Source organism: Sus scrofa, chromosome 1 (genome assembly GCF_000003025.6).
Source record: "Sus scrofa isolate TJ Tabasco breed Duroc chromosome 1, Sscrofa11.1, whole genome shotgun sequence".
In the NCBI taxonomy this organism is placed as follows: domain Eukaryota; kingdom Metazoa; phylum Chordata; class Mammalia; order Artiodactyla; family Suidae; genus Sus; species Sus scrofa.
Genome location: NC_010443.5, coordinates 167,154,295 through 167,174,243, shown reverse-complemented (window position 1 = coordinate 167,174,243; position 19,949 = coordinate 167,154,295). Strand labels below are relative to the sequence as shown.

The 19,949-nt window shown below is 51.9% G+C and overlaps 1 protein-coding gene across 13 annotated transcripts in view; it reads right to left on the bottom strand.

The window, feature by feature from the left end:
* PAQR5 (progestin and adipoQ receptor family member 5) overlaps positions 1–19,608 on the bottom strand; it is an 80,200-nt gene extending 60,592 nt beyond the window's left edge. For 3 of the 13 annotated variants that reach the window (XM_021100579.1, XM_021100585.1, XM_021100591.1), the window contains exon 1: positions 19,450–19,608. In XM_021100579.1, the coding sequence (XP_020956238.1) occupies positions 19,450–19,608 (159 nt within the window). Of the gene's footprint in view, positions 1–7,898; positions 11,229–19,449 lie in introns of those variants that run through there. The other 10 variants (XM_021100597.1, XM_021100611.1, XM_021100651.1 and 7 more) reach the window with 5 other exon arrangements.

The window sequence follows — 19,949 nt, the reverse complement described above, 5'->3', positions numbered from 1 at the left end:
TTTATTTTATATTAGTGTTTCTTTTCCTTTTTAGGGCCGCACCCATAGCACATGGAAGTTCCCAGGCTAGGAGTTAAATTGGAGCTATAGCCAACAGCCTACACCACAGCCACAGAAATGCAGATCCGAGCTGCGTCTTTGACCTACACCACAGCTCAAAGAAATGCTGGATCCTAAACCCACCGAGCAAGGCCAAGGATTGCACCCACATTCTCATGGATACTAGTCGGGTTCACTACTGCTGAGCCACGACAGGAACTCCTAGATTTTGTTTTTAAAGAGTGTAGATTTCAATGTTTTGAATGCTTCATTTCTGTTTATCTGCTAATATAGACCAGAATTACAAGGTCTATTTCTATAACTTTAGATTTATGATGTTCTAAAATGTTACACATTTTTTGTCTTTAAAATGATTAAATATTTTCTCTTACAGATTTAAACTTTTAAATATCTTCTTATAAACTACAAAGATATACTTTAGTATTAAGTGCTATACATAGTAAGACAGCCCTGACTGTTTTACTCCAGTATAACTATTTCCATGCATCCCGAGAGCTGAACAGGTGAGTGCCTGGCATCTAGCTCAGTAGTTCTCCATTCTAGATGCACCATAAAACACACAGGGAGTTTTAAAACATACTGATGCCTGGGCCCACTACTCAGTTAGGTCCTTTGAAGGTCAGAGAGGGAAGGAATAGTCCAGGTGACTGCACGGCACAGCCAGGGATTCTAGGCCAAGGTGAGAGCTGAGCCAGTCCACCACTGAGCCCTGGAGAATCAGGACTAGGATGCCTAGGCTACACAGCTTGTTGGCCTCCAGGGTGGGTGCTGTAGACAGGCTCCTCCCCCAAGGTTGGGAAAGGATGAGTCCCTGCCGGGGTGATGGAAGATGAATCAGGCTCTAACTGTTGGGGTTCCCCTCACCCCAACAGGAAACGTCAGGCTGCTCGGGAAGGCATGATCCTATCTCCATTCTCCGCCCAAGCAGCTAATCTGATCAGAAACAAAGTCTGAGGTAAGGCTGTCAGCCTGTGAGACAGAACCCAGACCACAGGGGGAAGGAAAGCAGGGAGACCCAGTGAGGACTCGGGGTGAGGGTGGGCGCCTTCCCACATCCTGGGGAAGCAGCCCTAGAAGTCTGGAGGAGGCATGCGGCCCCTGAGAGCAGAACAAAGACACCCCCACCCCAGGATGGGAGCTTCTGGGAGGCAGGCTTTAGCTCAAGCCAAAGAGGCACTGTCCCCCAGTGAGAAAGGGCTGCTCCATGGACAGAAAATGGAGCTCCCCACCCAGAAAATGTCCAGGGAGGATGTGGGGTGCTGACTCTGGGGAGGGGGTGAAATTAGGGGTAGAGACAGTGGCCTGGAAAACCATTTTAGCAATAAGTCCCAAACCCAACCGTGCATGCAGATAGCCCAGGGGCTGTGAACACAGAACCAATGAGGCGAGTCCCTCTCATGCTTTTTCCATCAGAACCTCCAGAGGGGGAGCATGGGAATCATCCCATCATCAAGCTCCAGGGGTGCTTCCCACACATGGTCCAGTAAAGAAGCAACTACCCAGAGCTTCTGGGATCTTCACCTTCACCTTCACATGGCCCAGAATCCACCAGGGGGACAGAAGCTCAGAGCCCAGTGTGAGCAGGGGTGAGGGCACGGGGGACCAGTACCAGCAGGAGCAGATGGAAAGCAGGTGCCGGAAGGGAGAGAGGCAGGATGGGAGAGTCAGCGATGGGCGCTGAAGGAGACGGGGTTTAGGTTCAAATCTACATCATTCAGTGAGCACGCGCTCCAACCCCAGGTCCCCCTGGTGAGCGGGGTATGGGAAAGCCCAGCCATCTTCATAGAGAATTCCTTCATTCTGAGGAGACGGACATGCCTAATAATGAAACCATTGGGGAGGCACAGGAAGGAAGGAGACAGACTTCTCCGAGGGGCCACCTGTCTCTTGGACACACCCACTTGGACAATCCACAGGGACCTCAGATGCCACACGTCCACAGGGGAATCATTATCTAACCACCACACCATTCCCTTCAGCTTCGAACACGCTGCTCCCTCGGCTTCCCGATGCCCTTGCCCTCGTTCCGTGTCTGCCTAGAAAATTCCACATCCTTCAGTGTCCACCCAAGCCCTGTTTCATCAGGCTCCAGGGCCCCTCACCTACTTTCTGCCCCTAGGGCCTCGGGGCTTCCCTGTTGCACCTCACACAGCAGCTGCTCCGGGACCACATCCAACCCCTCAGGGACCACAGGTCCTGCCTGGCTCACTGCTGGGGCCCCGAAACCAAGCACTGTCCCTGACACGCTAGGGAGCACTCAGGAAATCTATCTGCTCAACGTTCCCAATGACCCCAGAGAAAGGGCCCAGAGCAAGCACGTCCAGGCAATCAGGGAAGGCTCCTTGAGGAGGCAGCGCTAGAGGTGGAGAGAGGAGGGAAAGGGAATGGCCTTTAGAGCAAATGCCTGAGGGCGTGAGGGGGGAACAGATTGGCTGTAGGCAGGGATGCCTGCTGGTGCTGAATTCAGAGACAAGAGGAAGGGGGGCACAGGGAGCACGGAGGTACAGCACCCCTGGGAGCATCTCTTCTCTATGCATCCTTCTTGGTAAGGCCCCCCTCCTCCCTCCCTCCTCAGATGATTTGCATCCTAGGATGCTTTCCTTGGCAATCATTAACTCAGTTTCACCCGCTGGGACTGGGGAGAATTATTTACTGATCGAACTGGCAAGTGAGCCATTTCATGTAATTATTACCCAAAGAACACACCCCAAGAGCATGTGGGAAATGGTCAGGGGCAGCAAAGGAGCCAGGAGGTGTGACCTGGCAGGAGGAAGGAGGTCACACGGACCAGGTAGGGTACTGGCAAGTGCCCAGACCTTTGGCGGGGACTAGAGGACATTAGGGAGAGAAGGACAGGGGCACAGCAGGGGAAGGGGAAGGACCTAAAAGCCCACCTGACCTGACAAGTCGCCCCACAGTCAATGAGGAGCTGAGACTGCCAGGAGCCTGCACGCCAAACAGTTATTCCCATTGGTCATGAGTGAGTCTGGGCCCTGCAGCCAGGCGGACTTGACTTTGAGTCTTGAGGTTTCTCCTGGGCTCACTTTCCTCCTCTATCAACAGACTTGAAATCCCATTTACTGAGCATTTGGCCTATTCTAAGACCCCTATGGGCATGTTACACTCCACTGAATTTTCACTCTCAGGTGGGTGTTTTTATCACGCTGAGATTATTAACAAGGGCCTGAGTGTCAGGACTTGGTGCGCCGTAGCTGTGTAGTAAATAAAGTCACCTGACCGTACGGACACTGTCAGGACAGGACGTTTCTTTTCTGGGCTGTCGCAGGCTACAAGGTAAATCACAAAACAGAGCCCTGTTCCTCCTTGCTAGGACAGTATTTTTCCTGCTAACCCAGTGACTGAAGCAACACATTTCAAAATATTTGAATGCAGCAGTGGATTAAGAGCCCCAGTGGCTGAAATGTGACACAGGGCCATTATTCTAGTATTATTAAGTGCAGGCTTTTTTTAAGGGCTGAGGAAAAATGAATTATTCAAAACCCCAATGAGAATGGGAATAATAGGTGCCTTCAAATCAGCCCCCAGGACCGCATAGCCAGTGCTCCTGAAGGTGGAAACAGTTAACCCTGCCCTGCCTGAGCCTCTGCTGCCACACAGCAGCCGAGGCTCCCGCTGGCCTTGCGCCGCTGCCCAGGACCCAGAGCAGCAGTGCGGGATCAGCAAGCAGGTGATGGGGGTGCAGATTCTGGCTGCGGCCGTCCCTGGCCACCCCTTTCTGCCCACACAAAGCCTCAATGGCTGCTGGTTATTGTAGACAGTGATTTACTCCACCCAGGGATGGAAAGCTGGGCTCTTGATGAACAGTGAGGGAGGAAAAAATCCTGTCCATGGTTAAAATGCCTCTCCTAGTCACATGTCTCCACAGTGGCCCACAGAGCAACCTGAAGCAGGAAGTGCCGTCAAGGTGGAACCATGCCTGGAGCTAGGTCCCTTTATTTCTTGGCCCTGGAATGTGACACGGGGCTGGCATCCATGTGAGGAGGTGAGAAGCGGTCGCCTCTGCAGTGTGAGTCAAGGGCCACCCTCCGCATTTCACCGTTAGAGAGATTCGTTTCTTGGGTCATTAAGGAAGGGCCTGAGGGAGGATACTTTGGGGAGAGAAGAGGTGTCAGGGGGATGAGCTGAAGTATCAGAGGAATGTTTTTTTTCCCCTTACTTTCACACTGTGTTCTAGATCTTCCTTCCTGCACAGAGTGAATTCAATCCCACAGAAACTGGTGGCACTTCAGGGAGAGAAATGAGAGCAGGAGGGGCAGAGAACTCAGCTGTGTTAGGGCCTGTCGTAAACAGTTTGTGGGAAGGAGTCTGAAGACCTGGTCACATCTGACTGAGCCGCCCCGGGAGGCCCAGGTGACCTTGCACTGTGACCTCCTGTGCCTCAGTTTCCACATCCCAGCGTGAAATAGCGGAGGTGCAAGGCCTGCCCAGCACCAGGAGATGCTCAGGCAACAGCGAAAGGCATAGCTGGGCTCTGCCAGGTGTGCAAAAGCCTTTGGCTCTCCAGAAGCAGGGATCATTTAAACATCCTCCCCCTACCCTGGGACTCTGCCCAGCCTTGGTCCTCTGCATTCCCACAGGGCACGGGAACTGAAGCCAGGAGCCCAAACAAAGCCAGCTTCCATGGAACAAGGCTCCCTTTATCAGAGTAGGTGTTTTCTCTTTGAAAGTCAAATCCAAGGCCTTCAGACAAAGAGAGGTGTTCACAGCACACCCAGACAGGCGTGGTGGCGGCCAGGCAGAGGCTGGGTCCCTTCCCCTCCCCGCTCCCTGGCCCGCTGCCCACAAGAGCTTGACCACTAGACTTCACTTCCTCAGACTCCTATCCTGTTCTTTTCAGTACCTGAGGGAAATCTAGAGGATGGTGAGCGAAGACTTGATCATTAGAAGGATCCTAAAAGGTACCTAAAGGGCAAAACGGATGCTTCCAAAAGAGAAGCCAGGTACAAACTGGGGCCCAGAGATGTGGGGAAGCCTGCTCGGGGTCACTCAGTGAGCTGATCCCAGGGTAAGTCCAGAAGTCCCCAGCCTTGCTAAGCTACAACCTAGAAGCAACATTCCAGCACCTGGGCATCTGCTAGACTCAGAGGAACTGTCTCTGGGAGGACGGTGAGGTTTAAATCAAACCAGACCTGGAAGGAGGAGGGGGCAGGGTGGAAGGGGAACAGCCAGTTTCCCTTCCTCCTGAATCTGCCCCACTTGTGCTTAAGCCAAATGTTTCATCTTCCTTTACACAATTCCTTTTTAAAAATCACTTAGAATTTATATATATATATATATATATATTTATATATAGGTTCTAGAGATGATGTATACCAAAAACATCCAAGAGATAAACCTCTGAGGTCCCATTTCAGAAACAGAGCCCCTTGTTGGCACTCTTCTTGCTCCCCAGCCCCACCCATCACAAGAAAGACCCCAGAGAGAAGAATTACTGGACCCTGATCTGGGGAAACACTTGCTTCCTGCCCTGAGGGCCACTGAAGGATGCTTGAGGGTATAGTCATGCTCCAACTGGAAGCATTTTCAAAGCCCCACTGTCCCCCACAGAAGTGCAAGGTCACAGTCCATCCAGCCTGCAGCCCCCCAGGGCTCTCCTCCTGGCAGAGAGGCTGCAACACTTCTGACACAGCCAAGGGAGCTTCCAGTCCCACCTCTTCTTAGCAGCTCACCTGTTGCCCCAGGGCAGAATTCATGGTCCTCCTACACCCCCCCTGTGGGGGGGCTGATGCTCAACCTCCCCCAGGGACACCTGGCCTCAGGGGCTCCTGCCCCTTCCTTCCCCGTTGCCACCTTTTCCAGACCCACTGTCTTCTCCAGCTCTTCCTCCTTGAATAAGTCATCTCTGCCAACCACAGCCCAGCTGGCTTCCGTTCATTCTCTGCACTGGCATCTGGGGTGACAGAGCATATTGGAGCATGGGGACATGGTGTTTTTGCTGGGGAAGCAAAACCAATGCAACAAACTTGTAAGACTCGTAAGGTCCAGCCCAGTTCAGAGTGCAGAGCAGCTTGGTAAACACTAGCTGGATGTGAGGTTTATTTCCCCACAAATTCCTCTCACAAAAGGTAAATAACTCTCCAGGGAACAATAAAAGAAAAAGTGCAGCGTTGCATGAGTGATCGCCAAGTGTGTGCACGTGTTTGTGAACTTCCAATGGAGGTACTGACTTGGAGCACAGAGGACTGGGAGGTAGGCCAGCATCACCAGAACAGGCAAATCCTCCCCTGGCACACACACAAAATTCTGTGGGATTTGAGGCAGTGTGGACCATGGCCCCCAGCTCCAATATAGTGACGCCACTGTCAACTGTTTCACCATCACTGCTCTATTGTCCATCTGTGGAAGATTTTTGGGTCTTCAAGAATTCTTCTCTAAATCAAATGCTACTGGAAGTGCAACACTATTCACAATTATCAAGACATGGACACAACCTAAATGTCCATCAACAGATGAATGGATTAAGAAGATGTAGTATATATACACAATGGAATACTACTCAGCCATAAAAAAGAACAAAATAATGCCATTTGCAGCAACATGGCTGCAACTAGAGACTCATACTAAGTGAAGTAAGTCAAAAAGAGAAAGACAAATACCATATGATATCACTTATACCTGGAATCTAATATATGGCACAAATGAACTTTTCCACAGCATCAAACTGACTTGCTAAGACAGTCTCACTAAGACAGTAACTTCTGCCCTCATGGACTTTGAGAACATACTTGTAGTTGCCTAGGGGAAGGGGAGGGAGTGGGAGGGACTGGGAATCTAGGGTTAATAGAGGCAAACTACTGCCTTTGGAATGGATTAGCAATGAGATCCTGCTGTATAGCACTGGGAACTATATCTAGTCACCTATGATGGAGCATGATGGAAGATAGCACAAGAAAAAGAATGTATACATGTATGTGTAACTGGGTCACCCTGCTGTACAGTAGAAAATTGGCAGAACACTGTAAACTAACTATAATGGAAAAAATAAAAATCATTTAAAGCAAAAAAAAAAAAAATGCCACTGGACAAATCAGCTGACAGTAATGGCCATTTGACCCTGGGGGAGGGTGAAGGGGGCCTTTTACAGGGAGGCAGAAAGCTCCAAGGTGGCGGGGCACCCTGGAGACAGGAGGGGAACACCTGCTGGTAGACCAGGCAGAAGGGCGGGAGGAGAGTGCTGGGGCCGGGGCTGGGGGTAGCAAGCCATGGCAGTAAAGGCAGATAGTTGAGTTCATCCAGGGACAGGGTTTTGCTAATGTGACCTCAAAAAGCCAGAGCTGGGTTAGATCCTGTCACTTCCGGGTCCTTCGACATTCACAGCCCCACCCCGAACTCACAAAGAGAGGTCAAGTCAGATTGTCCCCAGGAATTTAAAACCTGTCTTTAAGAAGCATCCACAGGACCCACCTTGCATCTTTGACCCCACAGTCCCCCTCCTTCCCCATTCACTGGCCAGATTCCCCTCCTCTCTGTATATTTTTCTCCAGCCTCCAGTTCTGATCACCCTTCCTCACCTTCCCCCCAAAGCAGTCCCCTGTGCCCTGCCTCCCAGTCTGTGCTCCTGCCCTTCCCACCACGAGGCTGTGCCTCATCTCCAGCCACCTCCTCCAGGAAGTCTGCCCTGAGAGCCTACTTATTTAACCACTCACACGGTGACAGTTCTGCAGACGCACTAGGACCTGTGCTTTACTCACTCTCATACTCTGTCCCTGTCCAAGGGTCCCCATTGTCTCAATTGTACCCAGAGGAGGTGGTGTACGGAGGTGTCTGAGTGGCACACAGACAGGCTAATGATGTTGAAAGAAGAAGGCATTACTTACCTTTCCCAAGAGAAGGGGGCACAGCACAGCACACAGGACCACCAGGGAAGCACTAGGCTTTGGTCAAGAGGCAGAAACAGGAGTGAGGGGAAGGTCTAAGGCACAGTCTTTATTGGGGTTTCCATGGGAAAGGCGAGGCAAGGCAGCTTAGGATTGGCTGGTTTGAATAGTTCCAATGGACTCTGGGGCAAGGGGGCTGTCTCTGGTTGACTGGTTCCAACACGGGGTTGGTTTAGGGCAGGGGAAACACTGGTTTGGCATGTGAGAGAATGAGATAAGCAGGGGTTCAGAGAAGGGCGACTGATCGTGGGGGTGGGGGTGGGGAATGTAAATACGCTGGCATTTAGCCTGGCCCTGTGATCAATGCGTGCCAAACAGGCAAATACCCTAAGAACTCACAGAACCCCATGCACCCGCTTCCCCTCATCTAGCTCAGCCTCCAGCGTCAATCTGACTCGCTAAGACAGTCTCGCTAAGATGGTAACTTATGCCCTCAAACTTTCCGATGCCTCGTTAATACAATCCCCGATGAACTCAACCATCTGCCTTTGCTCCTGAAACTTGCTGCCACCAGCCCCCTGGCACCGGGGTACCCTCCTCGCACTGCTCTTCTGTCTGTTACATAGCAGAGGTATCTCCTGTCCTGGTCCCAATCTGGAACCCAGCCTGAGGCTTCCTCAGGGACCACCGTGCGCCAGGGACCCCAACTCTAGTGGATCTCTCCCATAAGCAATCATAATCAGCAACAGCAAAAAGCTTCCTTGATAAAGGGGTGGGAGTGGGGGTGGGGGAAACACTTGTAATTTACATTCTGGAGAAAAGACCAGTTTCCCCCATATGCAAAGATCACCTCTAATTCAATAAGGAAAAGACCAAAAACCTCATAGAAAATGGACAAAACAGTTCATGGACGTGGAAATAGGAATGGCTCTTATGTCTACGAAAATATGCTCAATTTTATTCATAGCAAGAAAAATGCAAATGAAAACTACCTCAAGAAACTATTTTTGTCTTCCAGACTGGCAAATATCAGTAAGTTGGTAGCACTCTATGTTGGAGGGGGTGGGAAAATGAACATCCCTGCCCTCGCCTAGGGGCAGTGTACATTCTTACAAATTCTATGGAAAGCAATAGGATGATACCTTTCAAAATACAAATGCACAAACCTCTGACTCATCAATCCCACTTCTGAGATTCTGTCCCATATGCATCACTAACACTGCAAAATGACTGAAGCATAAGGCGATTCAGCCTAACACTGTGATGTCTCCAAACGGCAGATTCGTTAAATAAATCCTGGGCCAACCATACCATGGAACATTATATAGCTGTAAAAGAGAACAAAGAGGCTCTCCGTGTACTGATTTGGAAGCTTCTCAAGGGAGCAGAGTGGAAAAAGACCAAATTGGTAGAAGAGTACATATAACACGCTACCATTTGGGGAGGAAAGACTATGCATTTACTGATCTGTGCATGAAATATCTCTGCAAGAACATGTGAGAAACCGGTAAAGCTGCCTCTGAAGCAGGGACGGGGGAGGCCAAGGGAGATGAGGGTGGAGACTTTCCACAGTGAAATCTTTACAATTTAAAACTTCTGAACATGGTACATTTATTTTCTAAGAAAAAAAAAAAAGAAGAAGAAGAAGAAGGGAGTGAGGGTGGGTGCAAAACATGTAAAATTAAATAAACAAACCAAACCCTCCCTAAAGTACTTCCTTTCTGGTTTCCACACTCTCTCCCCCTCACCTCTGCTGACATGTGTTCAGAAAAGCTGCCTGCCCACAGTCCCTCTCCCTTCCTGGCCCTTCCTCAGCTACCCCAGGCTCACCTCCACCATGGCAGCCACCAGGCAGTAAATCCAGGGGCCACTTCCCAGTCCTCATCTTACTTGCTGTGGTTCCAGAGGCTTCACCGTGGGCCAGGCCCCCTCCTTCAGCATCCTCGGGCTCCCACATCACCATACTTCACCGGACTCACTGCTCCCTCCCTGGGACACCTCCCCAGGCTCAGTCTCTGACCACCCCTGGAGCTCACTTCTAGATCCTCCTCTTGGCTCTTCTCTGCTGGGTCCACACACTCCCTTTGGGCTATCTGGTCTACCTAAGGCTACACTCATCATCTACACATAAATCGGGTCTCAACATGTGTTTCCAGCCAGACCTCTGTTCTGTGCTCAGGGCCCCACTGGGATGACTCCCAGGTATCATCTGCCAACAGGCCCAAACATAACTCGCCAGCTTGTAGCCAGGTTCACCCTGCACACCTCCAGCTTTCTTGCCTGTGTTCCCTCCTGAGTGTCCCTAGAATCCATCCACTCGTCCCTGCCTCCACCACTGCCCACCTACCAGGAAGCCTTCTTCATCAGCTCCACCAGCCTCCCCACTGGTCTCCCTCATGCTCCTTCCCACCTTAGGGCCTTTGCACAGTCACCTGTGCCCTGAATACCCTCCTCCATTCCCCACCCCTGCCTTTTCTGGATTCTTATCTATCTTCTACAACTCAGATTAACAGCATTTCCTCAAGAAGCCCTTCCTGGCCTATGGGTCAATGGCTCTCAACGGTGGGTAATTTTGCCTTCCTGGGGACATTTGGCAGCGTCTAGAGACATTTTTGGTTATCACAACCTGGGGTGGGGGTGTGTGGGGCTCCTTACTGGTTATCTGGTGGGAATAGGCCAGGGATGCTACAAAACACCCCACAGTGCACAGGACAGCCCCACAACAAAGGACTATGTGATCCAAGATGTCAAGAGTGTTCATGTGAGAAACCCTGCCTAGATGAAATCATGATACTCTTTCATAACATGCTCCATTTCTCCCATACAGCCTTACGTGATCATGTCAGTATTTAACATGCAAAGGTATTGGCCAGATTCCATTTTCTAACTTTATGGGATGAGTACATGAATTACTGGCTCAGGTTTATCTCCAATATCTCCAGCCCCCAAGCCCAGCCTCGAGATCATAGCCTTGAGCTCAGCAGTGACAATGTGTGGACTCATGTGAAATACTCAGGGCAGGGATTAAACAGCACTGAACAGAGGCCTCTCCATGTCCTGGCTTCCAACTCTGCTGGGTCCTCCATGCCATCCGATGCCAGTCCTTTCCCTGCCCTGGACCGGCTTCTCTCCCTCTTCCTCAGCGCCTAGCTCTGCGCAGCTCTGCACACCCCTCAAATCCTGTCTCCACCCAGGTGGTTCCACGGGCCCCTTCAAGCCAATGGCTATGCCCTCATCATTTGCCAAACTGGCTGCTCCTCTGGTAAGCTCACTCAGCAGCCTCACCACCACTACCTACCCAATGCCAAAGCAGAAACCTGGTCGGCCCACCCACCCTTCAGACCTGCTCCCTCCACCTACCCCAACCACGAGGCTCCAGTGTTAGCCAGGTTTCTTCCTCTTGGCTCTTGCCTTAAGCCTCTTCCACTCCCAGTCCAGCTGTGGCATCACTCCCAGCTCCCTCCTTCTAAGATGACAGGAGGCCTCTATCATGCCCTGATTAAAAACCCCTTCAGGGCTTCTCACTGCCCATAGCGTGGAGCCCAAGTCCCTTGCCTGGTCCCAGGCCCTTCACACTCCACCCCTCCCTGGCCCAACTCCAGCCCCAAGAACAAACACCACTGTGCCACAGACGAGGCTCTCCCCTTCCCTCTTCTCCCTCTCCTCCTTTCCTCCCCCTCCTTCTTCCCATTCCCTTCCCTTCCTCTACTTCAGATGCCTGGCAAGCTCATAGTTCATCCTTTAGATCTAGTTTCAGCACTTCTTCGCTGACAGTATGGTGGGTCCAAAAATGAAACAGAATTTCCATATTGTTCAGCAATTCCACTTTGGGGAATATACCCCAAAGAACTGAAAGCAGGGACCCAAAAAGATATTTGTACACCCATGTTCATAGCAGCACTACTGACAACAGCCAAAAGGTGGAAGCAGCCATGTCCATCGACAGATGAATGGATAAACAAAATGTGGTGTATCCATATCCTGGAATATTACTCAGCCTTCAAAAGGAAGGGCATTCTGATGCACACTGCAACACTGATCAACCTTAAAACTGGATGTTAAGTGAAAGAAGCCTGATACAAAAACCTCACATGTTGTCAGACTCTACTTACATGAGGTACCCAGAATAGTCACATTCATAGAGACAGAAAGAAGCACGTGGGTGGCAGGGGCTGCAGGGAGAAGGGAAGGAGGAGCTAGTGTTTAAAGGGCATGGAGGTTTGGTTTTGTGAAGTGAAGGGTTCTGGAGCCGGATGCTGATGATGCCTCTGCAATGATGTGATTGTCCTTAATGACCCCAAACTGTATATTTTAAAATGATTAAAATGGTAAGCTTTATGTGACGTTTATTTTACTACAATAAAAAAAAGGCCAAAACCCAAAATCAGCTCTTCTGGTTGAAATCTTTTGTTATGCTATCACTACCTCCCCAAATCCACACATGTCCCCAGCCACCATTCCCAACACCCCACCATACACCCTGGGTGGAGCTGACCAGACCTCCTTGCTCACAGGCATCCCCAGCACACTGCAATTTCCAGCTGACCTCTGTCCTCCCAGACTAAAGGCTTCTGCAGGCAGGGGGCTGTGTCTGACTCCCTGCTCCTTCATCAGCATCTAGCCCCCCATCTAGATCAGTCTCTCGTCCTTCAATAAGAACTGTAAGAATGAACAACCCAAACCAATCATGTAGGGTTAATGCTGCCCCAGATTTCACAGCCTGTTGTCCTCGGAACCATGATTTACCACCAAGAGTCATTGACAAACTCCTCCCATTCCTAGAGAAGATGAATCTTAAGCAACAAGGTCAGAAGGGGCTTCCATGGACAGTTAATAAACAGCTAAATCGGGAGGAATAAACAAAATAAAACCAGGGCTGGGCTGGGGTAGGAGTGTGTGGCCCTGAAGTCCAACACCGCCAGGCTCCCTGCCCCCTCCTCCGCGCCGCGGGTGGCCTGATTCACTTCCTGTGTCCCCTCCCAGGCCAGCATGAGAGGGGACCCTGGAGAAGCCAAGTCCTTAAAGCATGTAGAGGTGATGAGTCACTGGCTGAAAGGCTGCTGATCTCAGTGCACGGGCGACCAAACCCCTGCTTCCCCCTCCCCTCCCTCCTTATGTAACCCGAGGTCTAGAAGGCAAAGAAAACTTGGCCTTGGCTTTTCAGCACGAGGCCCTGTGGGCTCAGAGCCTCTCCTATTCTCATAGCCCACAACCCACCCTAAAAGCCCTTGGAGAGCCCAGCCCGATGCTCCTCGTTCACACACAGGGCACATTTCCCCAGCAGGGGCTGGAAAGAGAAGAGTGTCTTCCTGGTCTTGAGGGTAATCCCTGGAAAGGTCTTCAGAGATCATCTCACCCAGTGATTCTCCAACCAGACATGATTTTGGCACCAGGGGCACTTGGCAAGGTCTGGAGACAGCTTTGTTTGTCAAGAAAGAAGTGAGGGGTGGTACCACTGGCACCTGGTGAGTGGAACACAGAGATGCTGCTCAGCATCCTCCTGTGCACAGGACACCCCACAGCAAAGAAGTATCTGGTCCAAAACGTCGACAGTCCCTGAGCTAAGCCACGTTGTCTCTTTTACAGATGAGGAAACCGGGGCCCAGGAAGGGACAAGGCCAAGGTCATACTAAGTTAGATCGTGTTGGAATTCAAATCCAGCCACACAAGGAGTTCCCGCAGTGGCTCAGCAGAAAGGAATCCAATTAGTAACCACGAGGTTGTGGGTCTGATCCTTGGCCTCACTCAGTGGGTTAAGGATCCGCATTACCGTGAGCTGTGGTGTAGGTCGCAGATGTGCTCAGATCCTGTGTTGCTGTGGTGTGGTGTAGGCCAGCAGCTGCAGCTTCCATTGGACCCCTAGCCTGGGAACCTCCATATGCCATGGGTACAGCCGTACAAAGCAAAAAAAAAAAAAAAGAAGAAAGAAAAAAAGAAAAAGAATCCAGCCACAGGAGCTTTCAGCCCCCAAGGTTCTGGTGATCGACTCAAAGACCAGTGGCAAACTGGTAGAGTAGCCAAATATGGGCCTCTGGGGTCTGGATACCCACAATGTCTCCAAATACATCCCACCAAGGTCATCCTGACCCCAGGGCTCCCAAATAGCCCAAGAGGAAGAATGTCCTAAGGGGCTTCAGTGTGTCCAGGCAAAAAGTCTGTTTGAGGCTTAGACAAAATCCACCAGTCAAGTTCCCCAGGGCTCTCTTGGCAGGGGAGTGGGGGTGGTTCCTGGCCTGGTGTCAAGGCCAGAAGAAAGGATAATCCTATAAAATAAACCCTGGCTTACCTTACAGGGCAGGGCATGGGTGGAAATCATACAGCACATGGGTGGAAACCAAAGATCACTGCTTTGGAGGAAGACTGTCCTTTTTCCCAGCTGCCAGACTGTATCTTGCACACCTGTGGGCTCCTCCGTGCCATCCCGCACAATTTCAAAATCACATCTAGAGTCACCCTTGTCCTTTTCCCCAGGAGCCAATGCCATGTCTCCTACCGTGTGTGGCAGACACTAGGGTGCAGGTCCAGGCATTACGGCTGACGATGCAACTCCATTATTTACAAAGGACTGACTCACATCATGTCACAACAGGCGTACTTTTCCATCCACTGTTGCTGAAAGCCACCAGACTTGTAGTGATGGTGGTGATAAAGAGAAGGCCAGGGACAGGAATGCATGAGCTACATCCCAGGTCAAGGCCTCACACTCTTCATAGGAAGGGAGCCTGTAGGAAGTAGCTGGGGAGCAAGAATGGGGTTGGCGGGGGAGGGGGAGGAACTATAGTGGCCTCAGACACAGGAAGTCATCATTATGGATCATTTCTTTGGCACAAGATTATCATTGTTCCTCCGCCAGCCCTGCTCCCTTCCTCCCCAATTTTCCCAACGTGCTGGCAAAATCCTATATACCCTTCAACGCCCGACTTCTGGAGTCCCTCCCCCAACATCAATTCCAACCCTTCATTTGGCAAACCGCAATGACAATGGAAAAAGATTTGGGGATCAGGGGCAGGGAAAACACCAAAGCTCCCTATAGGTCTAACATGTGGACCTACGTGGGAGCTGCTCCCTCTGGGTGGGGTGTGCCGACCACCCTGGCCTCCAGGCTCTCTGTCCTCTCTCTGTGGCCTACTTGGCTGAGTGGGGCCGTGTGTCAGGGAGGCTAAGGCTGCAGGATCTGGAGCCAGACTAAGCTGGTGCCCCTCTCCCTGCAAGCGTCATCTTGGGCAAAATACACCACCTTTCTGTGGCTGAGTTTCCTCATCTGTAAAATGGAGGTGATAAAGTTTCAACCCCGGGGCGGGGGGGTTGTTGTGAGGATTGCCTTCCACAAGTAAAGTGCTTACAACAGTGCCTGGCACCCAGCTAGCATTTATTAATGCTGATTCCTATTATTAAAAATCCAGCCTTCCCGTTGCCAAACAGTCAGGAAAGAAGGCAGGGTCTACATTTCCAGCCAGTGTGAGGAGAGAAACTTCCAGGGGCCCCACCTATTTATGCTCCTGCAATCGCCTCCTCGAGAGGTCTTCCTGCCCCTGGTGGCTTCCCCACCAACCAGCTTCACATGGTCTAGAGTTTTCCCTCAGAACACAAACAAAAGTCCTTTGTAGAAACAACAGTTACCAGAAGAACGACGGTCGGGGGGGGGGGCAGAGGGGAGACTGAAGTTGCTTGGTGTTTATGGATGTGTGGGTGTGTCTCCCAATCTTCCCATAGAAAATTCCAGCTTCCACCCCACACCTAGGTTTCTCTTGATCCTGCTTCTCCTGACAGTGTCTCAGAAATTCAAGCTCTTGGGAGCCTCTGAGAAAACCCACTTATCAAATTCCTTAGGAGTTCCCATTGTGGCTCAGCAGAAACAAATATGGTGAGCATCCATGAGGACAGAGGTTCAATCACTGGTCTCTCTCAGTGGGTTAAGGATCCGGTGTTGCCATGAACTGTGGTGTAGGTTGCAGACACCACTTGGATCTGGCTTTGCTGTGGCTGGGACTTAGGCCAGCAGCTACAGCTCTGATTCAATTCTGGCCTGGGAACTTCCATATGCCATGGGTGTGGCAGAAAAAAAATACTCCTTAAGTGAGGCCTTAGTGCCCCATGCCTTCAGCAGAATAATGTCCTCACTCTTCCTGGCCCACACATCTGGTTGCACCTTCTCCGACTGGCTTGTTATCCTTGCCCAGCTGATCTGCAGCTCCACCTCTTTCCCCAGGACTGCCAGGGACTTGGCTTGGGTCCACCTGAGTTCTCCCCTGCCCTGGGATATTTGAAAAAGCTGCCTGGAGTGGGCGCTGTTTTCCACCACTAGGCACATCCCATCTTTAGAGAGTGGGCGGGTGGCATTAGGAAGTTTCTTTTGGGGATGGGGTCTGATGGGGAGCACTCCGCAAGGGCTGGCTCAAATCACCCCATGTGGATGGTAATCTATTCAGTTCAGAGCTGCCCCCCTGAGTAACTGGAGGTGGCTGGCCTGAAGGTTCTTGCCAAGAACCCCCTAGCAATGCCAGTGCAGGGGACAGGGACCCAGCTTAGTATTAACTCAAGTTCACTCAAGAAAAGCTCCAGTTCTGCCTTCAAAGGGTCACTCCTCATTCCTGGGCCTCAATCGCCCCATCTGTTGCACCCACTGCACACCAGGCACTGCTCTGACCCTTGGGGATGGAGCAGTGAATAAAACAGAGCAGAGGCCCTGCCTTCATGGAGCTGACACTCTAACAGAGAGGACGACAGCCAGTAAACAAGATTTTTTTTTTTTTGTCTTTTTAGGGCCACACCAGAAGCATAGGGAGGTTCCCAGGCTAGGGGTCGAATTGGAGTTGTAGCCACCGGCCTGCTCCAGGGCCACAGCAGCATTAGATCTGAGCCACGTCTGCAAACTACAGCTCATGGCAACACTGGATCCTTAACCCACTGAGTGAGGCCAGGGATTGCACCTGCGTCCTCATGCATGCTAGTCATGGATGCTAGTTTCCACTGAGCCACGACGGGAGCTCCAGTAAACAAGGTTTAAAAAGTTAAACATACAGGCCACAGATGGTAATAGGCACTAAGCAAAGTAAAGCAGGGAAAGGGTCTGGGATGTGATCTCTAAGGCTTATACCAGCTGAGATATTCTGGGACCAAAGCGCTCACTTCACCAGGCTCTTGTTAAGAGCCAGGAATTAGTAGTAGGAAGCTGGGGAGGGGGGAGCCCTACGTGTACTCAGGTGGGGGTGGGGGGACTGCCAGGGCCAGGAAGGCGGGAAGGTGTGCAGGGGCTTGAATCCCAGCCAAGCTCTCAGTGGCCTCCGAACTGGCCAACTCTGAGTGTCCTAGTCTGTTCTCAGGCCAAAGCAGACACCAAGTCTGCTAAGGAGTCCAAGGTTATAGGGTTCCTGGCAGAGGCTCAAAAAATCTTCAGGGCACTGCCATGTAAAGTCTTCTATGCCCTGCCTTCCCTGGCCTGGGACCTCAGACCTCTCCTGTCCCTCCCAGACCCTCCCCTATTCTGTGGACTGTCCCCTCTCCTTCCATGGGGAGGGGGAAGAGGGATTTTTTTTTTAAAACCAATTTTAGCAACTTCTCTTCCTGGAGAGATCATTTTTGATCAATAAGTACTTCCCATGAACCTACTGTGCATTCGTGATGAGGTCAGCTCTCAGCACACCCAGACATGTGACCTTTCCCTGAAGGAATGTATAGCCCACCTGGGGGGTCAGGTAGGATCACAGACAAATACATGAGGAAACGACAATCATCTCTTACAGTTTGCTTTGAAGCTTATAGAGACCTTTGGACCACACACTCCTGCATAAAACCTTGTGGATTCTATTGTCTCCATTTTACAGATGAGGAAACTGAAGCTCAGAAAAGCAAGTCCTCTTCCGTCAATCCATGGTTGCCCCACGGTTTGGTAAGGAGAGGGAGGAGGCAATGAAGATGAGAGTTTCCAAACAAGATTTCCTAGAGAGAGATGGGTAAGACTTTGGTGTAGATGGCCAAGGGTCCTGTGTAGACCAGGGCCCCGCTGGGCAGGTAACCCACCTCCCTCTGCTTCTCCCACCTTTCATTCCCTTCCCCACATACAGCTTGCCAGGCCTGGCAAGAAGTGGATTAGGGGTAAAGTGAAAGCCTGGCTGTCTAAGAAAGCACACGGGATTGTGGACACGCTCACTGGCTTAAAAACAAAACAAAACAAAACAAAAACAAGTTGCCCCAGTGGCTAAGGATTTCAAGGACTCTCAGTGGTGGCCCTGGACAACTTTCTGGTCCAACTTTTCCGGATGCCTTTTCTGTTCACAAAGGGCAAAGATTCGTCAGCTGGAAAAGACTCTCTATTTCAGGTTAATTCATTCCATTCTTGTGGGGCACCTTCAGCGTGCCAGGTACTATGGCTACAGCCTAGAACAAAACAGGTCACTGCCTCCTACAGTCTTAGTAGCTTAGCAGGAGCTGGCCCTCTCTTGAAGAAGCTTCCTGACCAGATTTTATTTTTTCTTGGAGGTGCATTCTACGGGCTGACCCCTTTCAGGGGAAGAACCTCAAACAAGGGGGGTAGAAGAAATGAACCCCTGCAGGGCCCCAGCAAAATGGGGAACCAACCACCTGACTGTGGTTTGTGGGCAGACCAGGTTCACCACTTTTCTCTAGCAAATTATTTAACTTCTTGGAGCCTCCTTTCTGTTCCTCTACCAAAGGGAAGAACTACTACCTCGCTGGTTAACGGGTGGGCCGGGGGATGGGGGGATCAAGGTTATGTCCATGTGAGTGCTGTTAGCTCTTCTCTGATCCAATGACCTCGCCCCATCTGTTCTCTCTGCTCCTGTGTGAGTAGGACCACCTTTCATTCCCTTCCCCACACACAGCTGAGCCTTCCTCACACCCTAGGGAGGAGGAAGCCCATTCTGTTCAAATAGTCAAGGGTTTTTGAGTTTGCGCTAAATCCCTGACTTTGCGGGTCACCCTCTCCCAGGTGTTCTTCTTGGGGAGTACTGGGGGAGCCCAGGATGTCCAGCCCGGCTGTGGCCCGCGGGATACAGACAGAAGCACAGAACCCACTTAACAGAGACCATGCGGCGCCCCCAAACCGCCCCACCGGGCAGAAGGCCGCACCCTCACCCGCACCCTGTTTGGCTCAGCCCAGTCTCCCATTGCACACCTTGGCCCGAGGAGGCGGGAAGCACAAACGTAAACACCCCTTAAGAAATCGTCAACTCTGCCATCCCTGTCTAGGGATTTTTTAAAAAGGGACTGGGAGACGAGGAGGGACGAAAACGTTCAGAAAAGTGAGGATGTGAAAAGTGAGACCGCAAACCACGGATTTCAGTGGAGACCCTGTGCACCAGCAGCGGCCGCCGCACCTTCTCATTGGCTCCTGGGCAGAGGACATGTGAGCAAGAGTGGCTGCATTTCACTGCCACGCGGTGCACTGCTGTCCCGGCGCAAACTTTCAGAGAGCCGCCTGGGGAGCTGCCGACAGGCTCGGGGGAGCTTGGGGGGCGGCCGTCAAGGCGGGGTGCGCGTGGACCGGGAGAAGGAAAGACGCGCGCTGCCGGGGAGTCCCGCCCTCCGTTACCTGAATTACGAGGGTCCCGGGTGTCCAGCCAAGAGGGCGCGGAAACGCGGCGCAAGCGGGGGAAGACCACCGACTCTCCTCCTGGCCGCGGCAGCCCCTAGACAGCGGGTGCTGCACCTGGGCCGGCGCGCGGCGCGCCTTTCTGCGGGCCCCGCCCATCCCTCCCGGAGGGGCGAGGCATGGGCGGGGCCTGGAGGGGGCGGGGCGGGGCCTAGAGGGGCCGGGCAGGAGCCGAGGCAGAGCGCCCCTCCCGTCGCAGGGCCAGGATCTAACAGCCTGCGATGCACGCCGGACTCCGTGACCTCCAAAGGGTGCCCCCCCCCCCCCACTCGCCGGCCTGAAGTGCGAGCCAAGCCTGGCGCCCAGGTGGAGTCGGCAGTGCGCCTCGCCCCCCGCCTCCACTTTTCCGCACGTTCACTCCCACCCCCACTTTCAGGGGCAGAGGCCTGGGAACCCAGAGACCTCTTGGAGGACAGGGCCCCTGAACCTGCCCTTCAGAA